General features: G+C 57.0%; 2 protein-coding genes across 10 annotated transcripts in view; both read right to left on the bottom strand.

Moving 5' to 3' along the window:
• Positions 1–2,448: 2,448 nt before the first annotated feature.
• On the bottom strand, positions 2,449–9,951 carry UPK3B (uroplakin 3B). 3 transcript variants are annotated; one of them, XM_064478630.1, is made up of 6 exons: positions 7,313–9,951; positions 7,006–7,161; positions 6,491–6,728; positions 5,136–5,215; positions 4,180–4,309; positions 2,449–3,712 (listed from the first exon to the last, which is right to left on the bottom strand). In XM_064478630.1, the coding sequence occupies exons 1-6, from the start codon at positions 7,374–7,376 to the stop codon at positions 3,553–3,555; spliced, it is 828 nt and encodes a 275-aa protein (XP_064334700.1). In that variant the 5' UTR covers positions 7,377–9,951; the 3' UTR covers positions 2,449–3,552. The 3 variants fall into 3 exon arrangements, with proteins under 3 accessions (XP_064334700.1, XP_010979033.2, XP_064334699.1); XM_010980731.3 differs by having other exon boundaries at positions 7,006–7,155; XM_064478629.1 differs by having other exon boundaries at positions 7,006–7,392.
• A 154-nt stretch (positions 9,952–10,105) lies between these two features.
• DTX2 (deltex E3 ubiquitin ligase 2) overlaps positions 10,106–24,794 on the bottom strand; it is a 33,444-nt gene continuing 18,755 nt past the window's right edge. For 4 of the 7 annotated variants that reach the window (XM_031432679.2, XM_064478625.1, XM_031432680.2 and 1 more), the window contains 7 exons: positions 22,329–22,429; positions 17,627–17,767; positions 14,773–14,852; positions 13,488–13,646; positions 12,654–12,815; positions 11,269–11,410; positions 10,106–10,736 (listed from right to left, as the gene is read on the bottom strand). In XM_031432679.2, the coding sequence (XP_031288539.1) occupies positions 10,204–10,736; positions 11,269–11,410; positions 12,654–12,815; positions 13,488–13,646; positions 14,773–14,852; positions 17,627–17,767; positions 22,329–22,429 (1,318 nt within the window). In that variant the 3' untranslated portion in view covers positions 10,106–10,203. The remainder of the gene's footprint in view (positions 10,737–11,268; positions 11,411–12,653; positions 12,816–13,487; positions 13,647–14,772; positions 14,853–17,626; positions 17,768–22,328; positions 22,430–24,794) is intronic. The other 3 variants (XM_064478627.1, XM_064478626.1, XM_064478628.1) reach the window with 3 other exon arrangements.

Raw genomic sequence — 24,794 nt, 5'->3', positions numbered from 1 at the left:
GAAAGTGGAGCTGAGGACTGGTCTAGGGGAAGAGGAGTGACGTGGAGGAATGTTCTACATTGAAGGGAAAGCAAGTGCAAAGGCCCTGTGGCAGGAGGGGCTAAGGGAGGGCGCATGTAGCATGAATACAGGGAGCAAGGGATGGATCATGGGGCCTCACAACTAAGATGGTGAATCTGGACCCTTTTCTTGCAGAAGAAAGTCTCTGAGAGTTGCGAGCAAGGGTGTGACACCATTAGGTGTATAATCGATGCTGGGAGAAGCAGGGTGGGGATCAGGAACGCTGGTGTGGGGAGACCAGCAAAGGGGCTGCTGAGACACTAGCAAGAAACCAGGGTGGCTGACCTAGGGGTTGCAGAGATGATGGAGTGAGATGGATCAGAGGAACAGAGTGAACCCGGAGGGTGAGAGGGAGGGAGGGTGGTGCCCGGCTGCCTGGTTCCCACCTGCTGCCCTCCTGATTCCTTTGACTTCTGGCTTGATGAGTCGCAGGCTAGTCATCACACCCATGATCACTGCTGTTTTTTTCTTTTCAACAATGAACTTGTTTTTAACCACTGAGCCATGATGTTACAGGCCAATGGCTTTGGAGGCACTTCCCCAGATATGGTCCTGGAGAAAATTTAAAACATCATTGAATGAAATTTGCCACAATGTAGTTCTCGCTGTGCACTTTTCTCAAGGCTGTCACGAGCTGGCCCTTGCAGGGCTGAGGTCTGGCTGATGACCCTCTCGAGCGTGACTCTGAGGCAGAAGGCCCGGGCACGGCTCCCTGGGGCCCAGCGTGACGGTGCCTGTGCTGGGCGATGACTGGTCCCCCCGCCCCTTCTCTGTGTGGCTTCTGTGCAGCCCGGGCATGCTTGCCAGCACAGCCCTGGAGCAGAACATCTGCAGCTAGGCAGGCTCACAGGGTCGCCTCCCGCTGACCAGCATTGGCTTCCATCTTTGTAAAATATTAACAATTTGTTAGTGCTCTCATGGACTCACCGAGCTGCTAAGATGATGTCCCCAGAACTCCCTTTTCTGAAGATCTGCTTTCTGATCGCCACTTTCAGAAAATCGAGGGCCCCACTTTGCATTCAAACCCATCCTCACATCAGAAACCTGGGCAGGACCTCGCCTTCTGGCTTATCTCCCACATCTAAGAATTCCCTGATTCCTCCAGCCACCGCCTGAATATTTCTAGAATCCACCTCTTCCTCTCCAACCTGCTTCATCTGCCCTGGTTCAGGGCTGATTCCACCTGCCTGGAAGTCCAGGCCAGCCTCCCTCTCACTGGACTCCCAGCCCCCAGTCCCTGCTGCCAGGGCTCCCAGGCACTATCCTCGCCATGCAGGGCAAGACTATTTACACCTGATCTCCCTGAGTTGCACCCTCTCTTCCTCCTTCCTTCTTTCCTTTCTACTTGACTAATTTACACGTGCCTCTAGAGTCACCTCACCCCTAGGAAGTCGCCTTGACCCTCAGATGGAATCACTTGTCTCCCTTGGGCTCCCTTGTCCAGTCTTCAACCACCATGTTGCAGTGTCTGTTCAGAGCCTGTCACCACAGTCAAGCCCCAGGTGGCCCTGATGGGGTGAGGGTAGCTCCTCAGAGGGCTCCAAGATGCTGTTCAGAAGTGAGGGGCAGCCCTGGGCATACACAGGACATCACAGGTCCTGGGATTGGCACAGATTCCGGTACTAAGAACAAGCCACAAAATGACCACAGGGACACCCCAGAGCCTGGGGCAATTCCTGCTCCCTGCTGATCCTTCAGCGTTGGGCAGGTTCATTCATCTTTTCACTCAGGGAATGCCAGTGGACCCCTCTACCACCCCACCACATCCTGGGCCTTGAGGGCTCTCCTGTCTGGTGTCGGAGCCAGGTCTGGGCAGGTCGTCATGGGAGGGCTGCCGGGGGCAGCCAGCGTTTAACCCTCCTCCAGTTTTAAGAATCCAAGAGGACCTGGGCTCTACACTAGAAGATTTTCAAAAGTGGCTGCCCAAAGGCTGGTTCCCATGGCCAGGTGTCACCCAGGACACCACGGCCTGAGCTCCTGAGTGCATCTGAATCTGCTCTGTCTACACCTGGAGGGGGTCTTGTGGCTGGCTGAGGTGCAGGCAGGATGGGAGAAAGACCACCAGGGACCAGAGGTGCATGGCTTTTGAAAGCAGACCCCTCTGAAGTGTCTGCCTGGGAGGAAGCACTGCTAAGTCCACCTGCGTTAGTGGGGGGCTTCCTGGCCCAGCAACACAGGGGTGGGCTTCCCTGAGGCCATCCGGAGACGGGGGCACCCTAAACGTACAGTTAAGGCTAGCAATCTAGGGGACAAGCTCAGGGCAGCCCCGGGTCTGATGTCAGGGGCAGGCTGGACAGGCCAGGCTGGGTTTCGCATGTAAATGCTCCTCTCCCAGAACCAGCGCTGAACACCACTGGGATGGAGGAACCAGACCGTATTTATTCATCTCCAGAGAGCAGGGACCCCACGCTGGCCACCGCCGCCAGCTGCCCTTCTCCGGGGGCGCCTGCACGCTGGAAGCCGCAGTCAGACTAGAGGGCCCGGGAGCGGCCGGGGGGACACGGGGTGGGGTGACAGTGGACAGAGCGCGACGGGCAGGTCACTGTGCCTGTTTTTCCATCTAGACAACGGTGGCAGCTGTGCGGATTGGACGACACACCATAAATCCTTAAGCGAGAGCGTGACTGCTCACCTCTCTGGCTAGGTCGAGGTGAAACCTGGAGTCCTGAAGTCCAGCTGAGCGGCTGCGGCTCCTGAACATCCCGCGGGACGTGCTGCCGCGCATAGGAGTGCGCACGCGCGGGACCCTGCGGCTGCGGTGCACTGGCGCCCTCTTGTGGCCATAATGGAAACCACCGGCCTTGCGGGCGGATGGATGGACGCGGGAGAGTCTGAAGCCTGTCCTCCTGGGTGATCGTGGACCCCCAAGAGCCCACTGGAGTGATCGTCTGAGGAGTGAGAGCCCGAAGGTATCTGACAGTCTGAGGGAGTGATAGCCCCCCAACAGTAACAGCTCACATCAGGATACGTGGTCACAGGAGGCGCAGAGCAGTGAGCCAGCTCCCTAAGATCAGGACCGTGAGGGCCCCAGTCTAACACCGTGCGTGGCATGCAGCAGGTGCTCAGTAAACGTTTGTGGAGTGAGAGTGAGTGGTGGGTGGGGCAGAGGGACAGAGGGAGACCATGATGGGCCCAGCCCAGCCCCCTGCACAGGGCAGAGCAAGGCCCCCTGCAGGCCTCCAGCTGGGGGTCTCTCCACGTGTCTCTCCACATCACCTCCTCGCAATCACTCATTCACTCCTACGAGGCAGACAGGAGTGGAGGAGGGGGCTGGATGCCCAGCCTGACCACAGCCCTCCCTTAAATACAACCTCATTGGCTGGAGAAGCGGGAAATGGGAAAGCCAAAGGCAGGGCTGTTAGTCGTTGGGTTTCAGGCAGGGTGGGGAAGCAGGATGGGAGAGGGAGCATGGGTTGCAGGGGCTGCGGACCTGCACTGTGTGCTGGTCCCCGCCATGTCCCCACTGCCCCAGCCCCAGCCACATGGGCCAGGCTAGGGGCTGAGGCTGGGCAGGGGTTCCAGACCAGGCTCACAGCCCACGGGCAGGGTGGCAGCCTCACTGGGTGGGATGTGGTGGGTCATGTAGCGCTTCCCCATGAAGGAGCCGATGTGCAGCTGCTCCGGGGCCTCCTCCGGCCACCACAGGCTTGAGCTGGACAGGGAGAGGAAGAGGTGCTGGGTCCCTGCCCGGTGAAGCAGGCTGCTGAGCATCGCCTTCCCCACTCCCAGAGTCCTCCTCCTGCAGCCTCTGATCTCCCTTTCTTCCCTTGTAGAGCCAGCTGGAGACCTGCCTCCTCCAGGTGGCCACCCTGACTACCTGGGTGTCAGTTCACTGAAATGACAGAGGGCTCATGGGAGAGAAAACAAGGCCCAGGAGGAGAAGGGTCTGAATAGAGCCAGGTGGCCCCTTCTCTGATCCTGTCATCAGAGGAGCTGCTGGATCACCTCCCTGGCCTCCCAGGTGAGAGATTCTTAGGGTAGAAATTCCCTGCACATCCCTGGAAGGAGCACCGCCCAACTTAAAACCACAGGGCTCATGGGGGGTTTCCAGGTGCTGGGGCCAGTGAGAGGGAAGGGGCTCTGGGTGGGAGGGGGGCCCTTGTGGGTGTCACCACTCACAAGCGCGTGGTGGAGGCGGCCAGGAAGGCCAGGAGCAGGAGGCCGGCCAGAGAAGAGAGGATGGAGGTTATGACGATCATGTCACCGTTTCGCCGCCCTGGCCAAGTATCAATGGAGCCTGGGGACTTCCCTGCACACGAAGTGGCTCTCAGAGACTGCCCCTGGATCCCAGGGCAGTCACCTCCCCACCGTGCTCACACCTAAGGTTGACTGCCTCCCATCCCCAGCCAGCCTCTTTAACTCACCCAACTGTCCCTCTCAGCTGGGCATCTGTGCTCTGCCAGCCTGGACCACCCATTGCTCCAGCCTCTGCCCTGGCCTCACTTGCTGGGCTGTTCCCACCAATGCGCCCACCCACTGCCCTGCCCAGAGCTCAGGACTGACATGTGGCTGTCCTTCTACCTGGAGCCTGGCATTCAAGGCCTTCACATGACAAGACCCATCACCATCACCACCACCCCTGGTCTCCGCAGCCTGTCTCCCAGGCGCCCCCCACATGGAACACTCTGGCCTTTGACATGCAGTTTCCTTGGCCTAGTGAATCACCGGCCTCTTAGGGCCCTGCTGAGGGAGGCCTCCCAGGACCCAAGGTCCTGACCGCCTCCGGCCTCCTTCTTGCCCTGATCCTTCTCCTCTACCCGGCAGTGTTGGGCATGGGGTTGGCTCCCTGAAGGAGGGAAAGACTGTTTCTGTCCATGACTGGGCTGGGCACCCGAGGGTTGGCAAACATTTCGAGGTGGACAGAGCCGGTGTCTCTGCCGATGGGGCTGACCTAGGGCCTCACCCTCCAGCACAAGGTTCTATTTAAGGGGTGGGAGTGCTGGACATGGACCCTGCCTCCGGGCCCCCAGTCCCATGGCAGCAGGAGGAGGGGCCAGCTAGGCACTACCATGGTGCAGAGAGCAACCAGTCCACGGGGGCAGACTGGACCCAGAGCGCCCCTCCCCCAGCACTACCTTGGTGGAGAGCGATGGGGTCGGACCACCTTGTCTCGGCCTGGGGTGAGCCCCTGGGGTCCAGCAGGAGGAACTTCACCCTGGGGAGAGGAGGAGGAGTGAGACTCAGAGCCTTAACTACCCTGGGCAGGGCACCACCTCAGCCAGGCCCCAGGCAGCTCCTGGGGGCCAGGTTGTGGCCTTTCTGTGTATGGGGGCGGACACATCAGGCCCAGCCATGGCCTGGCCCTGCTCTAAGAACCCTCTGAGACCTCTCCGGCCACAGTGCCCTCTACCAGCAGCCCCAGACTATCTGAACCAATGCTCTCCAGACACTCTTTCTAGTTGAGGGGGTGCCTGGTAACTAAATGTCATGTACAGGGTGGGTCAGCAGGGTGCATGGGGCTGGGGGCCCCTGGCTTCCCAGAGGAGAACTGCTGGCTCTGTGGAGTCCATGAGGCTATGGAGGGCCCCCTGTAGGGGTGGGCACCCCAGACAAAGGCCAGGGAGGGAGGGGTGTGGTCAGCGTGCACACATAACCCAGGATCATGGGACAGGGCAGGCTGAGCTCGGAGGGCCATGTGGAGCTCAGGTGGGTGCTCTGGAAGGTTTCTGAGCAGCGAGGGACCTACGCAGGCTGGCACTGAGGGGAGCCAGCCCTGGTGGCTGCTGGGGGTGAGGCAGGAGGTGTAACTGGAGCCAGGGAGTGGCCACGGGGAGGGTGGACCTGGCCGGGCTGGGTGAGAGGGTAGAGGGAGGCGGGGGATGGAGGCTACACCTCCTCCCACATTCCCCGCACCGCCTGCCGGTTTGGGTTCTCCAGCCACAGACTTGGTCTCCCTGAGGACATCCCTGGCTTTGTCCCGGGCAGGGCAGCCCTCATCTGGACACCTGCTTTCTCACCCCAGCTCCACCCCTGACCTGGACAAGCCACTTGGTTCTGAATGCCTGCTTCTCCACCTGTAAAAGTGGATGGCAGTCTTCTCTCCTGCTTCCCTGCCTGAAACCCACTGACTGGCCCAGAACTCAGCCCCAGGCTTAGTTTCCTGCCAGATCTACCTGTGCGTGGGGCCATGACTGCAGCTTCGCCCCTGCTCTGGTGTCTGTGGACCCCACCTCACCCCACCCCCACCCCCACCAGTTCTGTGATGCCCACCCCCTCCTTGTGGGCCTCCTGGAGAGGCCTCATTCTGCCTGAGCCCTAGCTGCTCCTACCCAACAGAGGAAGAAACCAAGGCTTGTGAAGGAGAGGGGCTTGCTCGACCAGCAGACAGGAAGGGGCAGGACCAGGACAGAGGCCTAGGGGGAACCCTGGTCCCTGAAACCCCTCCTCTCCCAGCACAGCCCCCTTCCAGTGTCCAGGTCCGGCGACCCACCTGTAAGGTCCGGGGCTGGGGAGGGGGGCGTTGCAGTAGGGCGGCTGGTGAAAGTCAGCAAGGCAGCTGGTGTCATTGCCCACCCTAAGCACAGGGGCTCTCCTGCTGCCACCCACTGGGTCCTCACAGGGCAGCTGGTCCAGGGTCAGGGGCAGTGTCATATAGTGACCATCGGTCAGCAGCCTTGGGGAGGCTGGGATCTCAGCCAGTGTCTGTGGGTTCTGGAAGTCCCTGGAGGCTGCAGGAGGGAGAGTCAGACAGATGGGGCTGGAAGATAGGTGAAGACCGGACCTTCCTCACTGTAGCCCCTGGCTGGGTCCAAGGCCTCCAGCCCTGACCCTCCATGCCTCAGGGCCCAGAGTGCCCCTCCAGACCCAAATCAGACTTTGTCACCTCTCAGAGCCCCTTTAGGATAAAGCCTAAACTCCCAAACCATACTCCATTGTGAGGGGCTCCCAGGACCCCGCAGCTCTCCCCAGCTCCACCCTGGGCCCCAGACCTGCACCAGGACACACCGTTGCTGAAGGCCACCACCAGCCAGACGGTGTTGGCAGCACTGGCGTGCCCGTCCAGGACACAGCGCGGCTGCTCCAGGGAGAACGTGGTGGCCGTGACCTTCCCTTCCAGGTCCCAGGCTGTTATCTGCGGCGTGTAGGGGATGAGCTCTGTGGCTGTGGAGACAGGTGTGAGGGTCCAGGACCTGCTGCCCCTGGGGCTGCCTCTCCCAGTTAGAGGGGGTGGGCTCCCAAGTCCAATCACTCCAGCAGGTGCCCCAGCCCTTGGGGCCTGGCCAGGCGCACCCATCCCGGGACCCTCACTCACCCAGACCCCGGCAGGGCTGGACCCAGACCAGCACCACGAGCAGCAGCAGCCAGGGGAGGCCCATGACAGCCTCCGGCCTGCTGAGCACAGGGCCTTCTTCCACATCCACATCTACAGCCTGGGGCTGGTCTGGCCGCCTCTGGCCACACCCCTTCCCCCAACACCCTGGGCCTGGAGGAGCTGGTTAGTCAGGCTGCCCAACTGGCCAAGGGCTTGAAAGACCTGAAAATGTAAGTGTACCCTCCCCACCCAGCCCAGCCCACCACTAGGAGGGAGATGGGCAGGGCTCTGGTGTGGGGCAGGCCAGTGTCCGTTCCACCACCAGAGCTGAGAGAAGAGAGGCCCCTGAACTCTCAGATGCCGGCCAGGTCACCCCTGAGTCCCATGTCTGAATTTGCACCCCACCCAGCCTCCCAGCCCTAGGGGGAAGGTGATCTCTGGAAACATGGGCTCAGGGCCACATGCCAGAGATTCCTGCACCCCAGGTGCCAGGAGCCTCCCTCTGGCCTTCTGTTGTTCCTACCCAGGGAGGGAAGAGGGTGGCTCCAATTTGTCTGGCTCTAGCCCCATCACAGCCCCCTGGCCCTGCCTTCCCTCTGCAAGGCCACATCCTCCCTCACTCCTCAGTTCTTTTATCCAAAGGAATAACATGGAGTCAGATAAAGGATTGTAGAGCCCTTGACAGCTGACAGGTCCCCTACCTACATTACTCTCATATGAGTTCTCACAGTATTTTTATTAAGATATAATACTTACACATACCATTAATGTACAGTTCAGTGGGTTTTTCTTAAACAAGGAGGGTTTTATTTTTTTTTATAAGAATTCTGGAGGAGAATGGCTGCTGGCATGGGCTTAGTCAAGTAGGGTCAATGTCTCTGAGATTCTCTTGGCCTTTTTGTCTTTTTATCAAGATGGCTGCTGTGGCTCCAGGCGTAAAGTTCTCAATCAAGGTAGGAAGAAGGGATGGGCAAGGAGGTGTTATCCAATCTGTCTCTTTTATCAGAAAAACATGAGCTTTCCTAGAAGCCCCTGTAGACTTCCTCTTAAATTTCACTGGTCATAAATCACTGATCCCAGAACCTTTTCATCACTCCCAAAGGAACTGTACCCATTAAAACAGTAACTCCCCACTCCCCCTCCCTCTAGCAACCACTACTGTACTTTCTGTCTCTATGGATTTGCCTCTTCTGGACATTCATATAAATGGAATCACACAGTATGTGTCCTTTTCTGTCTGGTTTCTTTCACTTGGCATAACGTTTTCAAGGCTCATCTACATTGTATGTGTTAATACTTCATTTTTTCTGGCTGAATAGCATTCCATTGTATAAACAGATCATAGTTTGTATATCCATTCAGATGATGGATATTTAGGTTGTTCCCACTTTTTGGCTATTATGAATGTTACCATGAACATTCATATACACATTTTTGTGTTTTCAATTCTTGGATATTTATCTAGGAGTTTATTTGCTGACTCACATGGTAACTACTTTTTGAGGCACTGCCCAACTGTTTTCCAGAGTGGCTGCATTTTACATTCCCACTGGCAGTGGACGAGGGTTCCAATTTCTCCACATTCTCACCAATATTTACTTCCTTTTTTTTTTATAACCACCCTAATGGGTATGAAGTGGTATCACCTTGTGGTTTTGATATGCATTTCCCTAATGACGGTGAGCATTTTTCATATGCTTGTCAGCCATCTGCATATCTTTCACAGAGAAATGTCTATTCAAGTCCTTGATCCACTTTTTAAAAATTTGGGATTTGTTGTTTCTCATTGGGTTGTACGAGTTCTTGATATATTCTAGATATCCGACCCCTACCAGGTATATAGCATTTGCAAACACTTTTTCCCATTCTGACTCTGTGCTGTCATGGCGGAAGCTGGGGGCGGGGGGGACTCAGGTGTCCACTCAGCTCCTGTGTCCTGTGAGCCAGTGAAGTGAGTCTCCCTACGGAGCCAAACAGGGTTGGGGTCTGGCTTCTCTTTCAGTGCATTCCGGTCCTCCCCAGACCAGCTTCTCCATGAGGCAAGTGGGCATGGTGCCCACAAAAATGCCTTAATTTCTTTTAAAATCAGAAGGAAAAAGAAAGAAGAGGAAATTCTAGAGGAAAATGCTCTAGTATACTTTGTAGCAACACATTGTAAAATATAATTTATTTATTTTTCCTATGGAGAAAAGGGTTTATGAAGGCAAACCCCTCTCCCCCGCATCCATTGCTCAACCCTGAGTATCTCTTCAGCCCCAGGCCACAACCACTCCCTCCAGGCAGACAGCAGGCCTTGGAATATTGGATCCTCCTTCTAAGAAGGTGGGGAAGAATTAGAACTTTGAGGATGGCATGAGACCAATTTGGCCTGGATCCCAGCCCTGGCTCTACCACTAAGTCACTGTACTCTCCAACCTCAGTTTCCTCACCTGTAAAATGGAGACAGCAGCACTTGCCCGATAGTGCTTAGTAAGCCAGAACCCTGGAAAAGTAAACGAGATGGGCTACATGGGAGGGTGGGACCCAGCAGAGCAGCTGGACTGCAGGTGGCAAGGAGAACTGGGGCAGGGCACAGGGAGCAGTTAAGGTCAGCGACACAGACTCCCAGGCCTCACCGGAGCCTCGGTTCTTCATTTAGGAAATGGGGGTTGGATGGGCAGCCTGTGAGGTCCCTCCCTGCTCTGTTGCAGCAGGACACATGTGCTGGCCTTCACACATCAGATTTGTCTCTCACACTCACTCACTCACACACATGCAGCCCCTCCACTGACAAACCCGCCAGGGCCTGCAGACTTTGGCTATAGGGCATTTATTGCAAACAGAACATCTGAGGTATGAGAAGCTGACCTAGACCCAGGCCTGCCCCTGGCTGGGGGTGTGGCAGTCTCTCCTCACCCCCTGCCAGGCCCCCGGCACTGAGGGCCCAACGCAGCCCGCGATGGACGGAGCGGTCCAAGCACTGAGGTAGCTGCATCCTGAGCCCCACAAGCACAACTCCCAGCCTCGGCTGTTCTCACGCAAACCTGGGCCGGGAGGGGAGGGGAGGGGGACAGGCAGGCAGAAGCCCCGACTCCAGGTGGAGCCCACCTGTGCCCCCTACAAACATTCCAGCCTCTGAGGAAAGGCACCTTCCCACCTGCCCATCCCAGGGGCAGCTCCGCATGGTGGGTGGAGATAGGACCAGCCAGGCCGCGGGTCACTGCTGCTCCAGGCAGTCCTCGGTCACCCCCTGGGCGGCCAGCTCGGCCAGCACGTTCTGCAGGTAGTTGGGGTCGGGGTAGCCGTGGCCAGTCACATTGCGGTCCATCTCGGTCTTGTGGTGAATCTCGTTCCACACCACTGTGTCCGTCTCGCCCGTGGTGCTGGACGTCCCCACGGTGAAGATAAGCCGCCTCTTCCAGGCCACCTTCAGCAGCTCCAGGACCTGCCCGGGGCGGGCCGAGGGGAAGGGGAGGGCCGTGAACGAGCGCTCAGACAAAGTGCAGCTGCTGCGCAGGCTGGAGGGCAGACGCCTTCCCACCCCTCACCTCCTGCAGCCTCTTCACACCCTCGGAGCTGTTTCCGCCCCAAAGCCACCACGCTGGCTGTTCTGTCTGCGTGGAAGGCTCTTCCCCAGACTGCTTGGAGCTGGGAAGTCCCAACTCAGGTCTCAGTGCAGAGGTGGCTCCAGAGACTACCCAGGTCACCCAGGGTAAGGCGGCCCCAGTCCCTTCCTATCCCGTCGCACGAGGCTGCAGGCACATGCCTGTCCTCCCACAGGAGCACCTGTGGAGCCTGGTGGTCTCTCCCTTTACCCCTGGCACCCGGGACACCTCACCCACCCAGGTCCCTGGGAAGGGACAGCCACACCCCAGTCGGGCCCTGAGCCTGGTCCCCCTCCTCCTGTCGCAGTGAGAATGTGAGCAGGAGCAGAGTTGATGTGGTCACCAGGCTGGGCACCCCCGCCAGCCACCCACCGCACACAGGCAGCCGGGCCCAGACGCAGAGGGCCGGGGGCCGGGCCTTCACCTTGCGGCCCTGGGCATTGTCCGGAAGGTAGCACTGGCGGGGAAACCCTCTGGCAGTGAACGGCTTTCCAGGGTTGGGGTGTTCGGGGCCCTGCAGGAGGAACACAGATGCACAGGTACTCAGGACACAGAAGCCCGGCCTCACCCCTTCGCCTTCCTGGGGGGCTATTTCTGCACACAAGTGACCAAATCAACTCTTGTCTCAGCCCAGCTCTAAAGACGCACCAGGAACATGGCCCCCCATCCACAACCACCCTCCCTGAATCCAAGCTACTCTGCTTGGTACCAGACACTCCTGTTAATTTTCTCCACTGCGCATGAGACTGGGACCCTGTTAAAGGCTGGGACGGAAGCTCCTACTTCGCTGGCGATCCTCTGGGCACTAGGCTGTCTGGACTGGGTGGCAGGGCCCACCTTTTTGACACCCTCACCTGGCCACACAGCCCCTCCACTCCTCATTCCAGAAGTGGGTGGAGCGGGACCCCTGAGACAGTGACAGCAGGCTGGGCAGAGGGTGGGGGCTGGAACAGCGCACGGCCCTTGCTCCTGCCCTCGGCCACACACCATGTACAACTCCGAATTCCCCCTCCCACTCTGTGGCTCTAATGCTGTGTGGAATGTTTCTAAATTTCACTTTGAGCCACAAAGAACTGGAGGGAAACCAAAGAAAAGCACATAATTAAACAAAACAGAGGGCCATCACGTCAGACTGCTGGCCCCCACTGCCCTGTATCTTCCTAACCCATCCAAGCTCTGAGGTCCCTCTAGTCCAAGGCAGAAACCTAAAGGGCCAGGGCTCCCATCTGGGTCTCCACTGGGACCCTGGGGCCTGCAGCCTGGGTTCCTGTCTTGTTCCTGACATCCAGACCTGGCCCTGCATACCCGAAGCAGGTCTGGCCAGTGAGCCTAGATCTGACTCAAGAGCAGGCAGTCCTCACTGCTGGCACCTCCCCGCGCCGTGCTCTGCCCCCCTGGGAAGGTTCCTGCTCTCAGGCTCCCCAGCCAGCCAGCTCCTCCACACGTCTTCCTCTGGCTTATATGCTAGTTGGCCTTCCATCCAGTACAAGTCCAGCTAAGATGCCTCTGCCTCCAGGAAGCCCTCCCTGGTTCAAGAAAGGGCTAGGGCTATCTCTTTGCTTCCCCAACCCTAAAAGTCTGCTCCAGCCCCCAGCACTAGTGCCTCCTGGTTCCTGGCAACCTGGAACCTGGCAGTTCGGGCAGCCTCACAGTGCCCTGGGGGCAGACTGCTGGAAGGGGATGTGACAGAAGAACACCAGAGAGGAACTGATTCCAGAAAGATCTGAGGAGGCTCCTCCTGTGCGGGGGACCCTTACCTGAATGCCGTGGGGGATGTTGTAGACTATGAGTATTGTCCCGCAGTCCTCGTGACCGGGAAGGGACACCTGGAACGTGAACACCTCCATCTTCCCCCGGGGCTGGGTCCCAGTTTTCTCCCCGTAGATGGTTTTGCAGGAAGGACACTGCAAGCTTCCATCCTGGGACAAGGTAGAACACCGCGGACTGAGCCGTGGGCCCTGTATTGCACCCAGCCCCAGCCACCCCACTGTCTAGACAGGAAAAAGGCCCGCAGGGGAATGGGTTTGGCCCCTGGTCACACAGCAGGTCCTGGGCACATTGTCTGACTCCCCAGGCAGCCTCCTTGCACAGAAACTCGATTCCAACAGCTTCCTTGGAAAGATAAGTTTTACCCCAGAAACCCATTATGCCATCTTCATTAAAGGGGCAAGGTACTTGGAGACTGGCATCGGGTAGGAAAATTAGGTTTATGAGCAAAAGTATGCATAGTTGAGTCATGCTTAAAATCGAACAGAAAGCCTATGACTGATGGACTGTGGACACTGGGCCCCTGACTGGCACGTGACGGATGCTGTGGAGAGAGGCCAAGCTGGGCGGAAGGTCTACCATGTGCCTCAGTTCCCTCTGTCCTCTCAACCTCTGTCCACTCCGGATGAACTACAGCACAGGAAAGGCAACACCTGCCACCCACCATCATCCTGTTACGGGGCCAGGGCTGCAGACATCCTGAGGCTGCCTCTAAGAGTGCCTGAGGCCCTTCACAGGGCAGCCCAGACACCTACTCAGGGGCAGCATGACCAGGATAGGCTGTGGGCAAGTGACTCCAAACCCCGAGGGGGCGCCACAGGTACCTTGTTCCCAGTGCAGTACATGGCCAGCAGGCAGAGCAGGTGGAAGGCGTGGCTGCACTTGGCAAGGCGGCCCACAGACATGGGCCCGATGGTCTTGCTGTCGGTCACGTCACTGTACCCGGATGCCACAGACAGCTTCTCCATACAGATGATGCAGTCCTGGAGAAAGACCCAACAGGGCACGCTCACCACAGCCCCTGCGTCCCGAGGGGCAAGTCGAGTAGGACAAGACCCTTGACAAGCTGAAATGCTGGATTATAGTCAAAGTCAACCTGACAGCTGTTTGTTCCAGCGGCCGGGAACACAGCTGAGCCGGGGGACCTGTGCCGTCAGAGGGCTCGCCGTAGCAGAGGTGACCCCAGGCAGCACTGAGTGTGAGGGCCAGTGTAGTAACTGAAGCACAGGCCAAGAGGGCAGCAGGACAGCCAGCCAAAGGACAGGAGAGGCCCTCAAAACTGGGCTTTGAGGAAAAAGGGAACCTGTCAGATGCACGAGCACAGGAACCGGTATTCCTGGTTGACAGAAGAGAACATTCCGAAGCATGAACCAGCATTTTGTTTGGGAGGAGCGGTGGCCCCTGCAGGACAGGGGGTGACCAGAGTAGGGGAGGTGAGACGAGGGGGAAAGGGCCAGGTCCTGGGAGGTTCTGACGGCCACGCTCCGGGTTGGGACTTTGTCTTACACAGCAGAGGCCCGGCTGAGGGACTGTGAGCAGGGGGCACTAAATCAACACGGCCACGTGTCTGCAGTATGGACGGCAGCTTGGAGGGGAGGTGGCTGGAGGTGAAGGAGCCCCGCTGGGCCGGATGAGCACAAGAGCAGAGAGAGTCAGAAAGACCGCTATGAAGGGGGAGTACACGGTGGGCTACAGGGAGGGGATGATGTGAGGATGACTTTCAGGTTTCTGTCCAAACATCCAGGTACTTGCCACGTACTTGACTTGCAGGAGAAAGAGGCAAGAGAGTCCTGGCACAACCAACCTTGAACCCACCCCTCCAGATTCCCCAGAACTCTCCATTCAAATTGGTGAGAAGTGGCACCGTTGGCCCCAAACGAGGTTCAGCAGAGAGAAGTCCGGGTCCTGGTGAAGCCGTACGTGGGGTGGGAGGGCCAGGTTAATCATAGGAACCCTGGCTGGCCTTCCCAACAGCCAGGGGGGCAGGACCACTCTCTGGACACTCCACAGGAAGCATCCTTCTGGCAGAAGACAGGCTGGTGTCCTCATCTGGGGCCACCCCTTGTTTCTAAACAAAATCAAAAGCGGCATGGCTCCCCTGATACGTACCTCATCTGGGGCTGTCTTTAGCTCTTCAGTATACTTTTTTATCACCAGCTCTGGCTCCGGCTCTGGCTTTGGAGGCCCTCCTAGGAAAGAGAAGAACATAAATGGTGTCCCGAGGAGAAGGAACTGGAGATGCTGAAACGAGAGAGGAAGGACAAGGGAGCGGCCCAAGCTGCCAGGAAGAATGTTAGGGGTTCAGAGGGGAAGGTTAGCGTGCAGGAGAGAAGAGATTGAACCAGGCTCAGAACACTCCAGAGCTCTACTGGCCAAGCCCTTCCCAGGCCACTCACTGGGGACCTGGCCCCAAGAGCCCTGGAGGAGGTGGAAGAGGGGCAGAGACAGCAGCTGGTCACAGCCCTCAGGAGCCACGGACTGGCCCTCGGCCACAGCCCTGTGCACCTTTGCTCAGGAAACTGAACCCAGGCTTCGGAGGACATGCAGGAGAGCCAAACTGCAGCTTCTAAAACAAATACTCTGGAACATGACCTGGCCGTGTTATTTTACTCAGCTTGCATCATTCTTATAAGAGTGTCTTGGAAAGAGAAGTAAGTTTTCTATACCTGAAACTAATGTAATATTATAAATCACCTATACTTCAATTTTTTAAAAATGGTTAAAAAAAAGAGAAAAAAATAAATGAATAAAAATTTTGAAAGAGAGAGAGATTTTCTAAGTCTAGCATGTAGTGCGTCCCTGCCCCACGAGGGCATCTGTGTGCGTGCCGAATGCAGGTGACGGCCACACTGCCCTGGCCACCGCAAGCCGAAAAGTCTTCTCAGGCCTGTCCTTGGACTGTGGGTTGTCAGTGATAAGCCTCCTCAGTTCCTAAGCTGCCCACAGCTCTCTGCTCTCGAAGCCTCCGCTCCTCTGTGAGCACCTATGCGTGAAGCTGGGAGGGAAGGCCCTGCACCTACATAAACACTGCACCCTGCGCCAAAAAGGCCCACCCCAAGGACAAGAGACTCCCCCACATAGACAGAATTGGTACAGCCGGGGTGTTCCAGGCAGAGGCAGCAGCAGAATCAGAGTGGCAGCAAAGCCCTGAGTGCAGGAGTAGAGAGGAGGGGCCAGGGAGGCTGGTGCAGCCTGGGAAAGCAGCCCTGGCAGGGCTACTCATCCTGCCTCAAGGTTGAGGGGAGCTCTGGGTCCTGGCTTCTCAGACCAGAGGGGCTCTGGTGTGAGCCCGAGCTCATGGCCATCAGCCTGTGGCTGCAAAGACTTCCAAGCCTGAGGGCTTAACAGCTGAGCCCACTCTAGACCAGACAAGGCCAGGTGACAGTTATGAGGGGAGCGGAGAGGCTGGGACCAGGTGGTACCAGGTTGGATTCTGGCTTTCAGGCTGGGACCAAGTCAAGTCACCTCTGAGTCTCAGTTCCCTCATCTAAAGTGGAGACCTAATCCAACCAAAGCTGTGACGGCTGTAAAGGCACACGCTGCTCTGACCTGAAAGGCAGCTACAGGCAAAGGAGGACCACACCCCCCATACACACACACATGCACACACACACATCCATACACACAGACTTCTAAGACCCTGACTCCCTGGTCACTGAGAAGAAAGCCAGACCAAAACACCAGGACCACTGGCACCGGGTGGCCATCCCAGTAGCTGGGACTCTACTCAGATTGAGGGGAGAAGCTTTCTAGAAAAGCCTGGTGGCAACAGGCGAGTCTCCAGCTGAACCCCGAAATCCCTCTGGCGAGGCCCGGCTTGGCATCCCCTTCTTCTCCTCTGTCCTCGCCTAGGCAGCCTGTCAGAACTGAAGAGCCTTGTTTTTCCAAGGGGGCCAGCCAGGCTACGTCAACCTGATGAAAGGGACATCTGAGCCCAGGAAGGCTAGAGGGTCTGCCGAGAGCCCGTGTTTCCCTGGGGCAAACCCGAGTGCCTCAGGAAGCTGCTGGCCTACCTGCCCACAGACTCTGCTCCACCTCCAAGGCAGAGTATGAAGTGGGGGTCAGGATCGACTGCTAAGGGTGGTGTGGGGGCTAGGCAGGTTAAGCCCCACCTCCCCCTGGGCCATCCCCCTACCATGTGGGGTCGGGGTTAGACAGGCAGTGAACACGATCTGAGCAAGATCTGAGCAAGATCTGAGCAACCACTGTCACTATGCGCCAGGCTTCCTGTGTATATTTACTTCCCATTCCTCCCACAACCAATCTGCCAAGAGTAGGAGGCACTCGGCTCCTGAATGGAGACACTTGTGTGAGATCGCACAGCTGGTAAGCGCAGGAGCTGAGGCAGAAACCCAGGACTGGCTGAGCCAGAGCCGTGTTCCCTCTCACCACACCATCCTGAAGGTCACCTGGGTGATCATGCTTCTCCGGCCCAATTATGGAGGCAAAGCCACCATCAGTTTTAGAAATGATAGATTGAGAACTGACTACCCACAGGTCCCTCCAAGTGAGTCTTGTTAGAACTCACAGCACCTTCCGAAGTTTCTAAAACCCCTTCTTCCCAGCCGTGTGACGGGCAGGGCAGACTCCTCTGAAGTCGCCCCACACAGGTTAGCCCTTCCTAAGACACACAACTGGCCCCAGTGGAAGGGACAGAGATGTCCCCCATCCTGAGCCAGGCCTCGCCCTGAATCTGTGTTTACAGAGTTGCTGAGTCCTCAAGAACAGGCCCCTCACACTCCAACTGTGCCGCGAAGACAGGAACTGTACTCTGGGTCTCAGTGGGAAGCAGATTCCTGGGGGCACTTCCGCTGCAGGGCCGGAAGAAGGGCCACCGAGCCTCTCCTCTGGCAGGTGAAGGGCCATGGGCGTCAGAGAAGAGCGATCAGTGCAGGAGAGTCAGAGGAGGAAGACTCGGAGGAGGCTTAGCAGAGGCCAGAGGGTATTTGTGAGCAGAAACTACCTTTCATGGACATTTTCCTCAATCTCTTAACTGAGCTGTGACTTTTAGAGGCCAGACAGGAGGCGGGAGGGCTGGCGGGCTGGGGTGCGCGGCTAAGACACACGGGGAGTCCAATGGCTGACATCAGAATACTCGTCATGCCTACACGGGGTGCGAGATCAGACATGCAGAGAGGGGAGAAACGTTAGAAGGAGTCATTCGGCACGTGACCTCCACACACCCCACCGGGCTGCGTCCAGGGGGGACTGCCGACGGCCATTGGGACCTGACGATCTCCCTGGGGAATCTGGCCGCTTGAGGCTGCCAGGGCCAACCTGGGCCGGCAGAACTAAGCTCCAGATCAGGAACTGGAAAATGCCCGGCCCTTGGGAGCGCCGGCCCCAAGTTCCTCAGGTGTCTGTACAAGCCACCAAGCAGCCCGTGCCCAGGGCATGCAGAGCACAAGGCCGCTGCTTCAGGAGAGAAGAGGGTGGAATGCCACCCCAGGAAGCCTCCTGAGGGGTTCCGAGTGGGCATCTCTCCGTGCCAGGCGCAGGAAGGAGAGCAGAAGGGGCGACCCAGAAGGGCGCAGCCAAGATACGGAAACGCTGGAGCTCCCAATCCTCCCTCTGAGCGGCCATGGCTGTACCCCCTTGGCTCCTGGTCACCTTGCTCCCAGTGGGGCGATGCCTGTTTTCCACGCCCCTTCCGGCCTGTCTAGGTGCTTTCAGCGCCATCGCTGGGGTGGGCAAGCAGGAATGCTATCCCTGAGCCTGCTCCCTGACCAAGGCATCCCCAGGGCCCGTGACCACTCCTCAGGAGCAGCTGAGGTCCCAGGCCATGGCTTCCTTCTCTGGTGCCCACAGCCGAGGCTCAAACAGCCCCTCTGCCCTGGGTGGGAGCACGGAGGGCAGCCATGGCGGGGGGGGGGGGGCGGGGGGGGCGGGGGGGCGGGGCGGGAGCTGCAGCAGGCAGCCTCGCCGAATGGACTATCCAGCCCTGTCACTCCTTCCCTAGGCCTGCAGGGGGCGCCTCACTCCTCAGCCTGGTGCTCCACAGGCACCCTAGCCGGACTCTGGCCCACACTCCCTAAAGACCTGGAACACACCATGTTCTCCTGATGGAGACCTCGTTCCTGCCACACCCTCAGCCCACCCTGCTGCCCACAGCACTCCCCACCCAATCCTCCCTATCCCCAGTCTGGCTCCAAAGCACCTCCTCCCCTGGGAAGGGAGCTCCAGGCTTCTCCTCAGGCCCCTCTCTGAGGGGGGGCTTTCTGGGTGCTCAGAATCTGGCATGGGGTCTGGACTCAGCGGACAGGCCAGATGGACATGCTGCCAGCTCCAGAGGCGAGCTGGCGTGGAGAGGGGAAGGCTGGCCTCGGAACCCATTTGGGCCCCACTGTGGCTTCCACCAGAGGAACAAAGGCTCTCAATGGGGCAAATGTGCCCAGCCGGGGACAGAAGCAGAGGTCAGCAGCCTGGGCAGCACAAGGTGCGTTGCGGTGGTCGTACCACAGGAGACACCAAAGTGCACACTAGAAGACCGAGGCCAGACCTGGGGCACCAGCTCATCAGGTAATGCAAGGCCAGCAGTGTCCCAAGGGTGTTCCTGGGCTCAAATGTGGGTTCCCTTGGGAACTAAATGTCAACAGGAACCAAATGGCAAGCGGGCACAGGGGGCAGATAAAGAAAGGGAACAATTCCTTAGTTGACCCCTGGAGCTGTGTACTGACCGTGACCTCTCTCCCCAACAGCCACCAGCTCCCTCCCTCCAACCAGCCCTCTCCTCGAGCAGGTGGGCAGGTAGCCATTCCCTGAAATAGCCACGTTCCCCTTCAACTGTCTCTCTCACTCTGCTGACCGTTCCCACCACCAGAAAAGTCCTTGCGTATCTGTTTTTGACTGACTGTCCTCCCCACACCAAGCACGCGGGGCAGGACCCAGGCATAGGAGACGCCCAGTCCCCGTCCGCTGGGGAGCAGACACCCTGAGGCCACCAGGTCAGCCCGCAAGAGGCTGGCATGAACAATACTCCTATCCTTTTCAGGGTAGGAACCACTCCCCACAATTCAAGCTACAGACACAGAAGTCTCAACTTAGATGCCCGCAGAGAAACAGCCCTAGCCCTGCGGGTCTGCCTACTTGTGAGAAAGTGTAAGAATCACCCCACACCCGACCAACACTCCACAAAAGCGGCATCCAGTGGACAGGATTGGAGAGGGGGCACCGAGATGGGCCATCACATCTTCCCCAACTGCAAGGGCTCAGGGACAGCCCCCCCCCCCCAAATGCCTAATATCCCCAAATAACCGGAACAGCTCCTACAGCAGTGGCTTCTCCTGCACTCGTCTTGGTCTGCCAGAGCCCCCAGCAGTCCCCGGACAGAGTCAGATGTGTGCACGCCTCCCTTCTGATGCCCAGCGTTGGTCTTGTATCTAGTGACCAGGGCTCAGCTCCAAGACTATCCTCCTCCAGCTCTGGCCTCACCAAGCTAGGTTCAAGGTCAGCACCACCCCTCCCTGGCTGACTGGTCTTGGGCAGGTCCCAGCAAAGTAAATGGCAGACACTCCCCGTCCCTCACAGGATGGGAACCAGTCCCAGCCTCAGGGGCCCACTCTACCCTATCCCCTAAAGGAGGAGACCTGGGCTAGACTGCAGCCAGAGAAACTGTCCCCTGAGGCACTCCTGGCCTGATGGGAGGTGGCTCCTCTGCCCACACAGAGGGCACACAGACCTTCCATGGCATGATGCCACAGATGTGAACCTCCCTGCAAAACCCCGTACCCAGGTGCTCCCCTCACTGTGGCGAGCGTACTCCAAATCCATGATCGAATCCATGATTGCAGCCTGGCTGAGAGGCCTCTCCGGACTCTGCTTCTTGGGGAACGGGCCCGGAATCTCAGGTTCCCTGGCGCCCTACACAGCAGCCCCACCAACAGGTACAAACCAGAGGCACGAGTTCAGGGGAGGTGGTGTCTGGGCACCTGCCCATCTACTCTTTCCTTGCTGGGACCAAGTTCCTGAACTTTTGGGGTCTGTTTCCCTGATGAGTGAGTGTAAGTTCAAATACCTGCCTGCCTCTAGGACTGCTCTGAGAGCCATAGTGGCAGGGGTGACAAGCTGGGACATGGCCTGGAGAGGTCCCCAGCCTCATCCTAGAGCTGAACGGAGCTGGGCACGTGCAGACTGGGCCTGCTCACCCACAACCTTTTCCCACCAAGACCAGCACCACACATGCGCACGCATACACACACACACACAACACACAGGTCTGAATCACCTATGGCATCTGATGCCTCAAGAAGACCTAAACTAGGCAGAAACTTTCTAGTCACAACTCTGCTCACTGTTCCCTCTGGTCCAGCAGAGGGCTGATGGCTTAGCAGCTGAAGCAGGTTCCAGAGGGCTTGCTGGGCAGGGCCTCCCCTCCTGGGGCTGTCCTGGCCCCACTCTCCCATCTTCTACCACCTAACTGGTCCTTCCAATGCCTTCAAAGGCTCTTCCTCCCAGCATCCCACCCGGTCTCTGCAAGCTCCCATTGCGGGGCAGAGGCTGCCCCATTCCACCCTACACTGCTCTTCCAGGCTGCATATCCAAACTCCCTCTGCCTCCGGGACAGCTGTCTGTCTACAACCCCAGCCATCGCCCCCATCCCTCCCAACGCTCCCACCAGACTCAGGCCGCAGCACAGCGTCACAGCAACAGTGCTGGGGGCTGAATCCCAGCTCCACCAAGGGCTGGCTGGCTGGCCTTGGGAAGCTCCTAGAGCTCTCTGAGCCTCAGTTTCCTCAAATGTAAAATAAGAATAGAAGTTCCTACTCCAGAGTTGTTATTGGGATGAAATGAGTTAACACACAGGCAAAGCCCCAGTCCCTCCTCATTAACAAGGATGATTTATCTCTATCAGGAGCCGCACACCAGGCCTCACTCTACTTCCCTCACAACCCATCCAACCGCCAAGTCAGAAGCTCTTACCTCCATCCCAAGGCCACAGCCCTAGTCAGTGGCCAGCTCACCTGGGGCATGAAGTTCAGCTCCACCTGGGTCTCCCTGTCTCCAGGCCTGGTCCCCTCCAATCCACCCTGTGCTACCACAGTGAGCACCACACCCAATACGGACCAGTTAGCTCATTGCCCCGCCCCAACCTTTAAATGGTGGAGGTTCACCACACTCCTTGGTCTACCTTCCTGTAATATTTTACATTTCCCTTAAGTTAAAAAATAACCCTCAGTGGCTCCCTAACAGCACAAAAGGAATTTTAAAAACAGTTCAAAGGTGTATGGTTAACAAAAGATCTAGTGAGGAACAAAAGTCACTTAATCAAAATGTAACTCCAGCCAAAAAAGTTCTATGAGTTCTCCAGGGGGCCCCTTTAGGGAAAAGCCTAAAGCATTTCCGGACAGAAAAGTGACTCTTGAACCATAATTCAAAGTGATGTGAAAATGTGAAAGATGGGGAAAGTCCATACCAGGGCACCCACCGTCATCAGGCCTGACCCCCACCACCATAACAAATGAGGGGGCACCCAGGCTCACCATCACTGAAAAGAGGCACTGCCCCTCCAAGGAGCCCCTTTGGGTTTTCACAAGAACACAGAGGGTAACACGATCCCTGCCCCACAATCTCCTCCCCTAACCACGCATTCTACCCCCCCACCCTGCCCCCAAGTCGCGCCCCTGCTGGACACAGTCTGTTCCAGACCAGGGAGGCAGCCTGCCTACCTGCGAGGGCTTGCTGGACCCTGCTGGGTTTCGGCATCTGCACGGGTACCGTGGCAGGGATGCTCCCGGGGCTGCTTGCTGGACCGCTGGGGAGGGAGGCACTGGGGGAGAAGAAGGAGCAAAGCTTACTGTGAGGAGCTGACTTAGCAGAAACAAGAGCCAGAGAAACACCGAGTGAGGGACACACTGGTGCTGCCGAAGCCTCTTGGTGGTTTCACTTCCCACAGCCGCCTCTGAGTGAGTGAGGACTTCCGTTTTTCTTTTTTGAAAGATCCTAATAAAGAGTATCTGGAAGCAGCAAAGAGATCTAATTTTCACCACTCTCAGACCCACACTAACCTAGACAATCGGAATACTTAAGATATTAAGCCCAGAGCCATGACCGCCATCACTTCTGTGAATGTCAAGTGACAAAAGTCAAAAGTCCAAGTCTGGCACCGGGGAGGGCAAGGATGGCAGGCAGGGATGGGACAGTGACATGGACAGACACTGCTGGGGATGAGCCTCATCTTTTTACAAGGTCGCGAGAATGAAGCTTTAGCTGTCAAAAAATGTTTTCCTGGACATGCAGAGACTCTGAAGACAATCTTAAAAGAATTTTGAGCTTGCCAGCTTCATCAAAATGAGAGCTCTACTGTGCCTGCAGAGGAGCAATCTAACAGAAACCACTCCAAGTGATCAAGACCAATACCACCAGTAATATGACCAACCCACAACAGAAACCCTGGGAAAAGATGCTCTGAGAAGAAAATAACACCTTTTTTTGCGGTTCCTGCCAAAATGACATAACCTCGGTCCAATCATGAGAAAACATCTGATGACCCCAAATTAAGGGATGCTCAACAAAGTAACTCTTCAAAAGTGTCAAGGTTATGGAAGATGAAAGATTGAGGAACTGTTCTACCCACAGGAAGAGGAGGAGGAGGAGGAGAAATGACAGCTGGATGCCGAGTGGGATCCTGGGCCATAATGAGAATAGTGCAAAAACTGCTGAAAATCAAAAAAACAGTCTTTTGCTAACAGTCCTGCACCAGTGGTGATTCTCTGGTTCTGACAACTGCACTATAGTTATGGAAGATGTTAACCAGAGAGATCAAGTAAGGGAGATACAGAAACTCTCTGTTCTATTTTTCTAACTTTTCTGTAAATTCAAAATAAATTCAAAATAGAGGTTTTTTTGTTTGTTTTATTTAAATGAAGGTCTTGCTTCCCACAGTGACTATGTTCAAGTCTCTCACTTGGCTTTACCATTTTGAAATGGTAATAAATCCATGCCATTATGGTTTGTGGGGAGCCCCGGACTGGAGAACAGTTGGTGTAGATGGCCTAGGAGGCCTGCTACCTCCTCCCCATCCCAGTTACTGTGTCCTACAGTCTGGCCCTGCCTCTATTCAAGATGGTAAAACAGGAGAGGTTAGGAAGCCCTTCCATACAGTCCCTACACTGGAGCTCCCCGAGGACAGGGCCTGGGTCGGTCATCTCTGTCCCACTGGGCCCAGCCCAGAGCCAGGAACTGGGAAGGTGCTCAGCAAACAACGATGGCTCCAGCCTGCTGTGTTGGCCTTACAGCTGCCAGCAGACCAGCCACCATACAGTTATAGCAAATGCTTCTGGAAGCTGCCCCAGATCCTTCTGTACCACCAGCCACAGGTCAAAGATTCCGCTGGTGGACACCACAGGGAGCTGGTGGTTCTGATTCAAATCAGAAAATGTTACACTAGTTGGTTCTGGTTTTCGTTTCTGGATTGCTCTCTCCAAACAGAATGACCTGTACAGCCCCACTCATCAAACTGCAGCGTCCCGCCGTCCGCACCCGCTTTCAGCCCTAAGAGAATAGCGGAACTGCAGCTGGCTGCTCGGGTAATACAATTAAGGGCTGGGTGTGCAGGATACGTGAGCTAAGGTTTTGGCCCCACTAAACTGTTTAATTTGGAGCCACACTCCACCCTCTTCCTGATCCTGTTTCTCTGAATCTCAGGTTTATCTTCCAAGCCAACCCTACAGGGAACACTGAGCTGAGCCCTCAGCCAGCAACCTGGAAAGCTGAAGCGTGGCTCCACAGCACCACTGTACTATTCAGCGGGCTGGGCATCACTGGCCCAGCGGGGATCCAGGAAGCAAGGCCTTCCTTCCCTCTGGAGAGGCACATATCTGAGGGAGAAGGCTTAGTTTCAGGTTCCACCACCAAGAACTAGAGCAGAAAGCAGACGGGCAGTAAGGCTTCCAACAGGCAGCTTACCCTCGTGTTGGGACCAGGAACCATGACCAAGTTCTATCTGCTCAGGGGTCTCATGATGTTGACGCTTCCCCTGTGACTTTCCCCAGCTCCTCCCCCATACATTTCTCTGCTGTGATCAGAAAGAACAAAGCAGTAAAAGGATCCAGTGGTTCCCAAGATGAGGACCCTCAGAGGTGAACAGAACCTCAGAGGTCACCAATCCCCCTCCCCCATCCTCTCAGGGCTCA

Source organism: Camelus dromedarius, chromosome 24, assembly GCF_036321535.1.
Source record: "Camelus dromedarius isolate mCamDro1 chromosome 24, mCamDro1.pat, whole genome shotgun sequence".
Lineage (NCBI taxonomy): Eukaryota > Metazoa > Chordata > Mammalia > Artiodactyla > Camelidae > Camelus > Camelus dromedarius.
The sequence above is the reverse complement of the archived record's forward strand: the minus strand, read 5'-3'. Positions and strand labels throughout refer to the sequence as shown.